The following is a 14,541-nucleotide window of genomic DNA, read 5'->3' as shown; positions in this document are numbered from 1 at the left end:
TCGAAACTGGACTTTACAGGCCCAGCCCGGCCATAACAGAGCTCCTTCCAATAATGTAATGCACCTAATGCATGAGCTCAGGGGGGGACGTGTGTTTACGTCTGCGAGCGGGTGTGATGAGGTCACGCTGGAGGTCAGCTGTCACCCCCGCCCGCTCCGGGGAGGGTGGATGTCAAAGAGGTTTTAAGGCTCACGGGGGGGGAAGGTCAGCTTGCTGAAGGGTAACTGGATTTATCATTTACAACGCTACTAAAATGAAACACAGTAAAAGGCACCGTTCCATTAACATCTCAAAGATTCACTTCACCACGATAAGAAAATGCGTTAAACCACAACTTAAAAATGACCTGTAACGTTTGGGACGCTGTTTTGAAACTTTAGATTCCCAAGTAACAAGCTCATTTTAACAGTAGTTAAGATGCTTAACGTAGTTGCCAAAAAAACGCAGCTATAGCTAAGTTGAAGCTATTTAACTGCTGTTACCTTCCTAACCGTAACTATCATTTGCATTGTGCACCGAACACAAATTACGAAGTTTTGTTTGAAACAACGTTTGTCGCTTGCATAAAAATGAATGACTTTATTAACAGAACTAAGATACATTTTAATTGTATATGTGCTGCAAGAGTTTCAGTTTTGCTTCAGCTCACAAGCTATAAAACTGTGCAGTGCATTGCGCAAAAAAATTTCTTATGTTTCTATTTTCATGCCGCAATCATTGGAAAAAGAGCTATAAGCTGCTGTCACTTCCGAATAATATTGTTTGTAGTTTGCAGCATCGCTACTTTTAGCCACTTTTACTCCCTATCAGCGACTGGGTTGTGAAAAAGTCAACCTCTATTGGTTAGTGTGTTGTTGGGTTGTTTCACCAGGTTAGTCTGGGTGTCTTTGGAAGGGAGAAAGCGAGCAGCTCGTGGGGTGGAGTGCCACCCTTCGCTCCCGCTAGCGATAAGCTTTGCCCTCTGACAGCAGCAGCTGAGCCTCTCCCCGCAGCAGTCGGCCAGCCTTGACATTGGCCATGGTCCCCTCTTTTGTGTCTGCTCTGGTCCCCCACCCTCCCTCTGGGCTTCTCCACAGCCCCCCAGGGACCCGTCTCAAAGGTGATTGGTAGTCATGCAGGGGGTTTGCGTGTTCGTATGGGTCTGGCAGAGTCGTATCTGGACAGACCCGGGTATGCAGACTGTCTGATGGGGGGAGTTAGAAGTGCACATGTTTGGCTTTGTGAAACCAGACTTGAATCTAATGGAAGCTTGTTTTTATTTTTGAGGTTGTTTGCTTGTAGGTAGTCTCGCAATTTGGCAACAAATCTTGTTAAAGAAGTATTATCAGTTAGGAATGTAACAATGTAAGCGATATCGTGTCATCACAATAGCAAAATTATAATAGACATTACCTTCACCTGGTGCAATTATTTTATTTTATAAAAGGGATTTTTAGTACCTATCTCATACTATAACACATACCTCCAAGCAACACTAATGATGAGAGGATAAAGAAAAGAGGATGCTTATGGCACGTTTTTTGTCATCATTTGTCATATGAAATATTGCAATAAACATCATACTGTGGATTTTATATTGAGGTATTTTCGTACAGTGAGATTTTAATATTGTTACATCCCTATCATCAGTATAATGCAAGTTTTATATTTTACTTGAATGATCAAATGTTCAACTCTCTAAAAAAACGAATAAATACGAACAATGTAATGTAAAAACATTTTAACTGTAAATGATCCAACATTGATCAATAGTTTGAGCACTACTAATAAGGTGAGATATTGAAAAGATATTTACTTTATGTCTAACTGTAGTTTGATTGTCTGCTCGTTTTAAAGCCAGAAGCAGAACATGTATAAATAGTACAACTGGTTTGTGAACACAGAAGAGGACGTCTAAAAAACCTCAGTGTGGTTTTCAAACATTCTCAGCAGAATGCAGACGTATCTGCAGCAGTGTTGCCGTTTAGTTTTTACCCAGGAATGTAAATGTTTTTTTTTTTCCGCATAGCACACAATGTCTGGCCTCCCTTCCGCTGCCTTTTTTGTTGTAAAATGGTGCATTGGTGCTGCGACCGAGAGAGACGAGCAGACGCAACAGAATCAGATCAGACGTGATGTTATCAGACTGTGCGTCTCGCACCCATCCCCTCTCGTCAGAAGTGCGTGCACCGGGTTCTGCTCCCAGACATCAACCCGCCTGCCCCCTGCTTTATTCTCTCGGGGGTTCAAAGGTCAGAAAGTCGCCAGGGTAACCCTTCGCCCCGCTCTCATTCATTGTGTCTGTGCACGTGGAGTGCAGTCTGCCTGATTTAAATATAAAAACAAATCTTCTTTGTGCTGGCAATTCACTTAGAAGAAATGTCCTGTTTTAACCGGGAGTCAGATGTTATATGTGCATCAACACAGAGGTAGATTTTAATCATTTTGAATATGTTATCTCAAAATACAGCATTACTAGCTTAAAATCAGATTAAAATATAAAAATATTTTCAGTAAATAAATAAGTTGAGTGTGGTTAAATATAGTAAATTATCGTGTCATTCCTATGATTCATGACTTTATAAAACCTTTGAAAAGCAGGGAGCTACAGCAAATATTTCTAAATGATGACATATATTTCCTCGTAGTATTTAGTTTTAAACCGACTTCATAAAATGGACGGTTTGAATTGATTCATGGTAATGAATCGAACATAACAAACAGCATTTTATTTCTCACGTTTAACTCACAGAAGCTATAAAAACGTCTCTATCTTAATACTCTGATATTGAAGTCGCTGAAACTGGGGATTATTTACCTGGACTTTGGGAAAACGAATGGCCAAATAAATATGTTAATTCAAAATTGTGAGATTTATGATTTTACTTCATTTAGATGCACTTTGCTATCTAAAGAACGTTTACCAAAGGTCTAACAAACAACTTACATTTACATTAAGCTGAAGCTTTAATCCAATACGATTTACAAATGAGCATGTCAAATTCTGTCATCTTAAAAAGAGCAGCATTTTAATACATTGTTTATTTACATTTTTACATAGTCATTCAATGATTTAATTTAGCAATATATTTTATTAATTGTGATATAAATCCGTCACAGCTTTATTGTTGTGTGGCTGGTGATATTGGGGGTGGAATGGGGTCTGACCCTCATTTGAAAGTCTGTCAGGATCTGATTATGTTGGTCGCCCCTCTCTGCACCTGACCCCAAACACAGAGAATGGAGGAAGATTATTTTATTTACGCGAAGACAGCAGTTGGCCTGTTTCATTTAAATAAAATGACCCCATTGTCAGTAAATATTCATGTTTTAAATGTGTTTTTGGAAGGAAGAAATCATATTTCTACTCCATTGCAAAGACCTCAGTCACAAAAGAAGAGACTCACTTTATGTGGTGATATATGCTGCCTGTGTTATATGAAATGGTACATTAGCAGTAAAACATATGTAAAATCTTATAATTAGTTGTATAGAAATCAGTGGTGATGATGAGGGCACAAGTCCCATACACAACGTAGTAGATGGGTTTACAAATGGTCAAACCAGGTAGAGCCCTCAAAAAAGCAGAACCTTTGATAAACCGATTTATTTATACATTTTTGATAAGAATTAGTAATGGCAGATTTATCTTCAACCTACTGGCAATTGTGCCACTACAAACTGTACAACTAAACTGTATTCACTGTATTTCATGTCCACGACCTATGCTCTTATACTCGATTCAAATAATGATCATGTATTTACAGCATAGATAGGAGTCGGTTGTACATCCTTTCTTAGTGTGAGTATCTTCATCCGAAGTTAAATATATTTTATATTTATATTGTTAATGAACCATTTTGCACTAGTGGTGACCCCGAATATTCAATGGTTTGATAGGAGGTGCCTGATTTGACCACCGATCTCACAGTGGAATCTTTGCAGAGATGTTATGCAATTGGGATGATGCCATTTTGGGTATATGGGTAGTGCCGTAGCAGACGGGCACACACTGTGGCGCCAAAAATATTATTTATGATGTAAAGAAATGGGACAATTTTAGGAAACCCTCTCCACATGTGAGCACGAGGTCTGGCTATGACATGGGGCAGGATCGCATCTTCTGTGCTGTGAGAGCCGTAAAGAGAAGCAGCACGTTCAAATGCATTATTAATCCTTCTCATGTAGTATTTCTTCCACCTCACATGACCCAGCTTTTTTCTGAGGACACAGAGCCAGTCACATCATTTTTATTGTTTATACTCTCAAATATTCAAGTTGTTTATTTCACATCACATCCCTTGCTGGATCAAACAATAATACGTCATTTTACTGTCTGTCAGATGCTTGGTTTACACCTTAGTGGGTTTATTAAGGAACAGAGCCATAATGCACTTTTTGACAGACAAACGTCAACATTTATCAGACAAATCTTTTCTTGTTTTTTTTGACGCACTGAAGGTAATGTTCCTCAGTGAGCACATGGAGTGCAAGGACTTGTTTGTGTGTTAATCTGGTGAGTCAGTGTTCAGACAAGATGGGTTTCTACCTTTGCATGTCATACAACAGCCACATGTAGAACACGGTCATAATCACGTCATGATGTTGACACAATGTTCGCTGTTATCCCAGAACTATGTTTAGAGGACGTTTCTCCTGCCAAGACTAAAGCTAGCAATGCTTAGCAGACTTTCTTTATGGTTCCCCTCTGTGATAATTTCCATTATCGCTTTGGAAAAGTAGAGTTTGTCTGGGGTTTGCAGGGTTGTTTCAGAGCTATTTGCACTGGATGGCTTGTGTCTGTTGTGAGCTGCTGAGCTATTGGTCTCCGGTCGTTCGTGTTGTTTTGTTCATGCAGACAAAATGGAGGATTTTTTTTGAAAGCTTTTAAAATGGAGGTGACTATGCCAATTTAATTTTTGATCCTAAATTGAGGGTTGGGCCTAATGTTGTCCTGGCCAGCAGTTTGGTTAAATGTTTCTGTTTGTGTTTTTCTGTAAACATGTCAACCGAATCCACATTCTGTGTTTTTTCGTGTGTTTTTTGGTCAGTGTCTGTGAACATGATAATAGTTCATCTAACATAAAAAGGAACTTTAAATTTTTTTATTGCAATGTGCACTTCTATTCAGAATGCAGATGTCTATGTAGTCGGTAGACAACACGGCAGATTCGGCAGTTAAAGGAGCATGCTTGCTTGCAATATATAATAGTAGCCATGAATAGTGGCGATGTTAGAAAAGCTCTGATGTGCTCAGTGGCATCCGTGCAGGGCGCTGGTCTCATTTCGTCCCCTCAGGATATGGGTTGAGATGAGCTGTTCTGAGATGTGGTATCCCAGCATGCCTGCTCTCTGGACAAGAGACCACCCGTAAGAAACCGCCGCACTATAGAATAACATTGATTTAGAGGAAATGGAATTATGAGGACGAAAGCTGGATCTAAAGCTTGGATAAATTCATTGGCGTATGTATGAGAATGTGTACTTAGGAGGTACCAAACGAAGGTTTGTAGAGAACTATATATAATCATTGCATGTGTCAGCGCACATGCTGTCTCATCGAAGAGTGCATGAAAGCTGTGCTAAAAGAACATCCTGTACCAAATTCTATTTGATGAAGAACTAAATCCTGAGCTGCGTCCTGTTTCAAGGGGATATGACTCAATCTACCTTTGCTAAGAGGAGGAGGAAGGGGGTGTTGGATAGAAGAAGAGTAGAGGGGTGTAAGACAATATTCGTGGTAAACTGGCATCACCAGTGGGATGAGATGAGCTGTAGGTAGGGGGTGAACGTAGGGGGACTCTGTAGCAGGCGGTGTCCAGGCCCGGGCAAAGCTTATCCTGTACAGTCTTACCAAGAGGTTAAATAATTAAAGAAAAGTGGGTGTTATGGCATGGGGAGTCTAGACGTGTCTGGCGCCCGTATGGGGCGTCTTTTTAATACGAGAGCTTTATCTCAGATTAGAGAGCGAGGTCAGTGGCTTGCGCCCTGGTTAGGTGACAGTGCTGCTTTTGCCAGCGAGGCACAGACGAATAGCTCCTGCCAATGGCACGATTAAATGCGCCCTAGTTCTCAAACGCTTCCTGCTATCTGTCCAATTTGAAAGGCTGCGGGTTAGATCGCGGCCTTCATTTTACTAAGCTTTGTAGCCGGATCGAATACGGAGTGCATCAAGTCCAGGGTCTTGATTCATTCTTTAGGGCTGTCCTCTGATCTCATTTGTTCCATAAGACTCAGTTTATTGGTGAGTCCTTTCCTCTGTCTCATACATTTTCTCTCTCTTGCACTCCATCTCTTGTGTTTTTTATACACCTTGTGTGTGAATGGAAAATGTCTGTCACACCAGAATAGAGCTGCCTCTCTCTTCCTCTCAGTTTCCTAAAAAAAACGAGACAATTCCACAAGGCATAGATACCTCTCTTCTTTCATTTAGTCTTGTTTTTGGCTTTCTTGCTTTCTGGCTTTGCCCCTTCCACAGCCTCTCATAAAGTGACTCATAGCATGTTGCTAGGGAATGTTCTAGAAAGGGGTATTTACTGCAGCCGTGAGATACAGTTGTGTCTTCCCTTATCATTGTGCAGTCTTTCTTACAAGTCTCCGGCCCACATGGGCGTCTGGCATGGCCCTTTCCTTTTGTCTGGCATTCTGATGGGACAACTCAGATAACACAGAAAAAGGGGGGCAATGCCTCCTCTCTCTAAGGTTCCTATAATGCCTTTTGTTGTCTGGTGTATGCTGTGATGTGGGCGAATGGATGCTTAACTAGATTTCAGATTGTGCTGGATCAAACGGTGCCTTTATCGCCGGATTTGTACATCTCTGTTTCCAGAACAGTCCACAGTCAAGATGACCAACATGAGTGGCTGTTAGCTTTTAGGTAACTACGCCTAGTTTTACACGTTGTTTTTACTCCCTGCACCACAAAAAGAGTTGTTTTTCCCTGGTCCTTGCTGCCTTGCCATGCCGATGAAGTCACTCGGAAACTAGTTATCCAACTCTTTGCTGTGGAAATCTGTTGTGTAATGTGTGCTTTGGTATGAAGTCAAAGCTCAGTCTGAGGAGTTTTCCTCACAACTGTGAGCTCGACTGTTGAATCTGGCATGACATATGCGCGTCTTGTGCTCGACTCCATGAGAATTGTACTGTACTGGGGAGACATTGAGGAGAGATGGAGCACAGATGGCTCCCCATTCTCCAGCCTTTCCCCCACCTCCTCCACCCTCTCCTTTTCTTTCCTCCTCGATCGTGAGAGCACAGCTGTTTTTCTTCTGTTATGAAACTGCCGAGAGGAGGAAACAGGAAATGGCTTCATGAAATATAGATCTGGTGGCCAGACTCGGCTGTCTTTGCAGCTTGTGAGCATGTTATAAAAAAGAAAGCAAGCAAAGGGGATAACGTTTTGGATAGGCTTATGTAATGCCTCCTCCCTTCTCTTCAGCTCAGAAACAGAATAACCCCAGGAAGGACAAACAGGACTTTTTGACCTTAGAGATGAGGTGACGGTTACTTGCTGTGTTTGAACGATCCACTACACCTGAGAGCCTGTTATAGGCTCGGTGACAGGTGTTAGCGCACATCTCCTCTTCGCTATCAACACAATGGGGCAGCAAACGTAGTGGTAAGAGGATTGAGCTGTCTGATCTCAGGGAGTCCACATAAGGCTAACCTGAATTCGCCCAGCTGCCTTTCTCTCCCTTGCTCTAAGGCTCAGCGCTGTGCAGTTGTTGCCACGTTATAGCAGTCTGTTTACATTTCTGGCCCATTGCAAACAGGCCGACAATGGTTTGTTGTGTCTGCTCTGTCTGGGGTTGGGGACGGTAATCATAACACATTAACAGATCTTCCGAGTAATGCCTTCACGTCTGGGTTAGACACCAGAGTCGCCCTTTTAGCAGGAATAGGATTTCATATAAGGATCATGAGTTTACGTAACTTGCGAAACTAACGGTATAGATTGAGTTCATATTTAATTCTGTTTCGTATCTAAGCTATGCTAAATTGGCTATGACAGAGCAAAACCAGAAATATCCCTGTATTCCGTATTTATATTGCCCTGAATGCGACAAAACACAAAGGATCCATTTAAGCAACAATAAACTGCCATGTATTGTTTGTTTATTGCAGTGTTTGGGTCAGAACCCTCTTCTGAAGGAAGAAAAGGTTGAGGCTTCCTGATGACATTACCTTGCCTGGCCCCCTAGAGAAAATTATTGTACTGTGTTATATAACAGAAGTGGACATGCCTAGATGGGCGACTTGTGCTAGAGTAGTCTCCGGTTCTCCAGCTCAAATGAACCTTGTTGTCTCTGGGGTTCGGATGTGTCAATTACAACATGTTTGCCCCCTTCCACAATCTACCACAGGTTGTCTGTCTCTTGGAGCCGGTCCAGGCCGTAATCCGTTTAGGGGGGGGCAGATTTAGGCCGTTTTATCTCCTATGCTGGGTTAAGTCTTACGATACGTCTGGTCTCTGGTCCTTTCCTCCAGGCTCTTAACAGATGGGGCCTTGTCTTGCAGGCACTCTCTCCAAAGTAGCCATGGCACAGTGCCACTTTTTAATGCTGTCACCTACGCAGCCCAGCTGCATTCTGGGTATGTTCCCTAAGTAAAGAGTTGCCATGATGAGAAGGTCAGAAGGGAAGGTTATTCTCAGAATTGACATGAGTTGGTGACCTTAAAACGCTGCCTTTAAATAGGTTTGGGTCAGAATAGTTGACTAGGTCATAGTCAGGAGAAGCTTACTAATGAGCATGTGGATTTTTAATTTGTAGCTTTTACAGTTCTTGTGGCAGGATTTAAAAGGGGATGTAGAGCTTTTGGATTTGGTTTTGATGTTTCGATATTAAATACGTCTGACCTTAAACGTATATGCTTATAAAGGATTGTAGGTTTAAGGGTTATTTGTGGCATCTCTTGTTTCGCAGTGTGAAATCATTTATTGTCGCTAAAGTGTGTTAGAGGATATAAACTATGGTCTTCTTTTCTGCCTAATACAAAAAATCCACAGTTTGTTGTTGAGCTTATATCCATTTTCTTTGTAAATGATCATCCTAGCAGTAGTGTAAGACAGCTTGTTGTTTTTGCATAAGGAGGATTTGCTTTAATGTAGCGCTGGTTTTTCCATTGTCTCACAACATAAACCTTTGTGTGTTGGAGAGAATTGTGGGAGTTCCTGAGTGGGCAGTAGGCCTAACAAGTTGTCTCTTAATGTATGTGTGGCACATGTCTATGTGATTTTCATGTGACTTGGAAACAAGACCCTATTGACTTAAGCCTTACTTTGAGTTGTTGCGTTGGTCAGGGTGGGGTGTGTGGCCAGTCCAAATGCTTTTAATGTTTTCTGAAGAAATAAATCCACTAAAGGAAATAAAGAGTGGCGCGATAAGTTCATTCAGACATTCTTTATAAGCATATTACATTTCTTTATTTTAATTCCGATATATCTATGATGTAATGAGTTGATTTTCCGAGGTAATAAAGAAGAACCTGTTGGAGCTGTGAGCAAGCCGGGCAATGTGACTTTGAATCCAACTTACGTCATATTTCCATAATGCCCGTCCAACACTCCTCAAAAATTCTCTCTACATAAAGCTTGTAGCTTTCTTAAAATGCTTAAAAACATTCTTAAGATCTCCAGTCTTTGGAAATATGAAGGAATTAATCCGTTAGTTATTCTGTCTGGTTCTGGTCAGTGTTCCCCACCCAATCTCAAAACCTTCAAATTTGTCTAGTTTACTGCCTCCTGGTGGTAAAAAGCAAGAACATGTTGGGTTTGTCGTTCCTCGTATTAGACTATCCAGCTTCATAACTTCACTCAAGTCATGAGGATTGTTAAGGAGTGGTTCTTTTTGACATAAATCCCACATGAGCTTTTAACACGAGAAATCTGCAAATGACTACACAGTGCTCATGATTTTCTCTCTGTGTTCTTGTCTTTCAGCTGAACTGGAGTTTGTTCAGATAATAATCATTATTGTGGTGATGACTGTAATGGTAGTTGTGATCATCTGTTTGCTGAACCACTATCGGCTGTCGGCCTGGGCCTTCCTCACACGCCACAGCCAGGCACGTCGACGAGAAGAAGGCATGCAGCCGGTAAGTGTGCGTCTCCAGATGTTTTCGTCCAGATGTGAACGCCCCCTTACATGTGTTCAAATGCGTTTACGGACTGGCCTGGTGTGTGCTGTCTGTGTGAGTTCTGAAGCCGAGTGGGTGTCGAGTTCCTGTTCTGCCTTTTGATCGACATATGTGTGACTTTCTGAGCGTGTTCATGTGGGACTTGACCGTGTGTGCGGCCGCTTCTGCGTGTTTGCGGCAGCGCCAGTGAACCCATGCCCATGCATTGTCCTTTTCCTCGTGTTGATTTACGTCCTGTAGTTAGGAGTGCTGAGACACACTCATCTAGACCGCCATCCATCTCACCTCCCAGCGAGAGAGTCATAAAAATATTGCAGGATGTGATTTAGAAACAGATGCAGAGCATGAAAGGAACAAAAATGGCTAAAGTTTTCAATTCAGAAACAAGCTCATAAATTCAAATCAACAACATTTGCTGCTTTATTTTCAAGACTAAGCAGCTGACTTCTATTAAAGATGCATGATTTGAATTGATTCACTAAGTGTAGTGTAGTATATTCTGATGACTCAAGTAAATGTTGGACTTTCTTTCCAAACTTCATGTATCAGATGAGATTTGCCTGGACTCAAACACTCTTTTATCTTTCCTCTCTCGTCTAGGATGGCTGTGCATGGCCAACAGACAGTTTGGTGACGCAACAAGGAGCCACAGAGGTTAGTTGGGTCAACTGATATGACCTGTTATTCAACCGCAAGCTAATTTAAATGTTCAGTTAAAGAATCCGGTTAGAAATAATTGAAATTTGTTTGCAAACTGCTTTTCTACAAATGCAAACAACGGTAGTAATACACACCTATTTTTCTTTTACCAAAAGGTATTCAATAAATCAACATTTGTTTGGAAGAATGATCACATCAAGTTTTGAATTTTGAGTTTTAAGATCTCTTTTCTCTATGTGCAGGTGATGTACGGGCCACGGAGCGGAGAACGCTTCAACACACCATTTATGCAAAGGGACCGATTCAGCCGCTTCCAGCCCACCTACCCGTACCTGCAGCAGGACATCCACTTGCCACCCACCATCTGCCTGTCGGATGGAGAAGAGCCGCCGCCCTACAAGGGCCCCTGCACGCTGCAGCTTAGAGACCCCGAGCAGCAGCTGGAGCTAAGCCGCGCGTCCGTGCGAGCGCCTCCCAACCGGACCATTTTCGACAGCGACCTGATAGACGTTTACGTGCACGGAGGCGGGCCGCGGCCCCCTAGCAGCAACTCTGGGAAGAGTGCCTCGAACTCGCACGTGGAGGGCCCGCCGCCCACCTATAGTGAGGTGATGGGTCAGACGTATCCAGGCTCCGCCGCCTCCTTGCACCAGCACAGCAATAACGCACCACCCTCCAACCAGAGGACAGCCAGCCGCTCGGCCCAACCTGCCGCAAGCACAACACTGTTCGTCAAGGTTAAGGAGGGCCGGCGGGACAAACCCGTGTGACTAGAAGGCGCAGAGAGTGGCTGATCCGTCGCCCGCACTCTCTGGCACCGCCTCCTGGATTTCAAAGGGGTGGTTGCTCGGCTTACGGCACACTCCCCTTGCACAATTTCGAAATGACAATTGAGGAACCAAGCTTACAAAGTTTATTTTTTTGTGTATTATTTGGTTTCTGTTCCTTGCTAGAACTTGGGGCTTGTGTGGATATTTGGGCTCCTTGGCTAAATCGTTTTGTACGCTCTCTTGTATTTAAAGAAAAGGTGTGTCGGCACAGAAGGTTTGCGCGAGAGACCGGTCATAGGATTGAGATATTAACTGTTTGTTTGTGCATTTCCAGGACCCGTGCACAAAAATCGAGTGCCATGAGAAAATCTTAAATTTTGGGGACGTGACTCACAACAACGACATCAAAGAGTCTTTGCGTTGTACTTGTTCTTTTGACACAGCAGACACGATCACCCTTAGTTACTTTTGATACGTCAGCGCACAGGTATTCTTTGACTTACCTGGAACTTTCTTTTCATGGTTTTCTGAAATGGAGACGCAGAACTCTGATCCAGCCTATAACCTCCAGAAAGGAACTGCGTCATGGCACTTATTTACGAAAGGGGTTTAGCAAACGGTTCCAATTCCAGATCATTTTCCACTGACCAAGCGAGAGATATTGGCACGGACGACACATACGCCACTTTCATCCTGTCGAGTAGCACTTTAAACTTGCGTCACTTCAGCATTGTCATGGGGTCCAAGTGCAAGGGAATCATGGGAACTTTAGTCTTATGCACATCCCCTGTCCCCTCCTGAATGAGCGTGTCATATCTCGTGTTTGTTTACTATTTTAAACCGCAAAAAGCATGCATATAATTTTCCAGTTATCCATACTATGCTTTGGTTGACAATCGTATACGGATCTCATATTTTCGTTTCTTAGCCTCCTGGAATGCCCTTTTTTTCCGTGGCACCACAGGAACACGGTTTAGCCTGTCGTTTGCTGACACAAGTATTTATTCGTTGTCCACATCCACGTTTTTTTCTCATCACCACATGGCACGCATTGGGAATGCTCTCAGACACGCCATCTGTTTTTGGCCTTCACTTTAGAAAGTCCCGTAGAAAAACCGGGCCATTTATTTATTAACTAGCTATTTATTGAAGGTATCAGTTTGAGAGGTTAATTGGTCGACGTGGGTGGGAAAGCCATTTTCTCCTGTTCGATACCATTCCCACCCCTTTGGAAAGATGTCCATCCGGTGTTATCCTGCTTCGGCTCTGCTTGCCGTCACTTATTCTGACCGCACGGTTTGAGTTTGTACTGTATCGCTGCTGCTACGCGCTGCTACTGCTACTGCTGCTGCTCTTTGTTCGGTGTGTCCCCATAATCCCCATTACTTTATATTTGCTTACCGACCGCCACTTACATACTTGTGCTTTTAGTTCGCTTTAGTTCTTGGTTAACTTGGTCGTCGTAGGAAAACAAATGGAAATTTATTTGTACGTTCGCAGCCGAGAGGTTGGCACGTTACTATTTCCATGAGTGAATTCGGTGCCTAACAGTGATGTTAAAGCAGACATAGAAACCCACTTGCACTCAAAAGTCCCCACCTTTGTTGTGCCTCACTTCCTATGGTGCTTCTTTCAGTAGTCGAACTCTGTTTATTTGTACGGTGCTGTATATAACTTGAATATATTATGCACATATCCTACCCAATGGGTAGACAACCACAAGAAAGCTTTGTTAATACTGTAATATATTGTATAGATGATAATATTAAAAAGAGAAATTTAACAAGGTGGCATCAAGTTTTGTGAATGCCTTCAATTGTGCTTTGTCTTTTTTGTAAAACAGAGTAACGTTTGCAAAGAGAAATGCTACATTATGGTCATATATAAATACAACAAAAATACTTCTTATATTTTTTTCCTATATGGTAAAATGCAAATCTGTTATGTGATGAAACGAATATAAAGCAGTTATATAAAGGAGAACTAGCTGCTGCTTTTGTAACTTCCAGAGAGCGACTTATAAATGCCAGCGCTTGTCATTTTATTTATTTCAAGTTTGTTTTGTGACTGCTAGCTGTTTGGACTTGTTATAACCACGCTCGGTCGATCGCAGAAAATAACCTGACGTGACATAATTGTATCCTAGTTAACAAAAAATAAATGGAGCAGATTCTCTTTCCAAGGTTTGGTGTCGGGGTGAGGCTTTTTGGTTGTAGGCCGACCTGACGAGAGAGGATTTGGGCGATGCATTTTGGATATCATTTTGTTTCTTTCTTTCTACACATAGTCAAGTGAGTGATATATACAGTATATATATATATATATATATATATATATATATATATATACACACAGTAAAAGAGCATCAGATGCCCATAGCCGAATGTTACTGCATGTTCATTTGCTCATTTTCCTCGGTCGCCGCATCTACAGGCTCCTCTCCAGGAAGTCGCTGTGTTCCCTGTATGTGCTCGAACGAATAAACGGGTGAATGACTGAGAAATGGTGTGGGTCGGTTCTTCTTCTTCTGTGGATCTGAAATTTTGATTCATCTGAAATCCACAGCAATGTTCGGCGCCGGCCTTGACATCACATCACATCACAAGACCGTATGACCTGGACTGTAAACTTTTCCACTTTTTTTTACAAGAGAAAAACAGTTAAGTGAGCGAGGAACACTGCTGTCCTTAAGCCTTTTATTTTTGTTGTTCTGTTATTTAAGTCATTGTGATGTCAGCGGTTTTCAGTTTGAGGTCTGTTAATTGCAATACTTTTACAGGAAAAAAGGTGACTGAAAACTCTTTTAAAAATCAATAAAACAATAAAACTATTGCTCAAGGATACCGTTGTAGTCCCTCATGAAACCATTCCGCGCTTGTTCTTTCACTGTCATCAAATGGCTTGAGAGAGCAATTAAAGTCGAGGAACATACCCACCGAGTGTCGTAATGATGTTCTCTTCAAACGCAAGCAAATAACATCTCGCGTCAGTTTT

The 14,541-nt window shown here is 42.2% G+C and overlaps 1 protein-coding gene across 4 annotated transcripts in view; it reads left to right on the top strand.

Annotated features, from left to right (window-relative positions):
• The window catches only part of ldlrad4a (low density lipoprotein receptor class A domain containing 4a), a 65,289-nt gene extending 50,912 nt beyond the window's left edge, over positions 1-14,377 (top strand). For 3 of the 4 annotated variants that reach the window (XM_056741060.1, XM_056741063.1, XM_056741061.1), the window contains 3 exons: positions 9,921-10,075; positions 10,718-10,771; positions 11,020-14,377. In XM_056741060.1, the coding sequence (XP_056597038.1) occupies positions 9,921-10,075; positions 10,718-10,771; positions 11,020-11,547 (737 nt within the window). In that variant the 3' untranslated portion in view covers positions 11,548-14,377. The remainder of the gene's footprint in view (positions 1-9,920; positions 10,076-10,717; positions 10,772-11,019) is intronic. The other variant, XM_056741062.1, reaches the window with a different exon arrangement.
• The last annotated feature ends 164 nt before the right edge of the window (positions 14,378-14,541 follow it).

Source organism: Triplophysa dalaica, chromosome 25, assembly GCF_015846415.1.
Source record: "Triplophysa dalaica isolate WHDGS20190420 chromosome 25, ASM1584641v1, whole genome shotgun sequence".
Lineage (NCBI taxonomy): Eukaryota > Metazoa > Chordata > Actinopteri > Cypriniformes > Nemacheilidae > Triplophysa > Triplophysa dalaica.
This window is presented reverse-complemented; position numbering and strand designations above follow the sequence as displayed.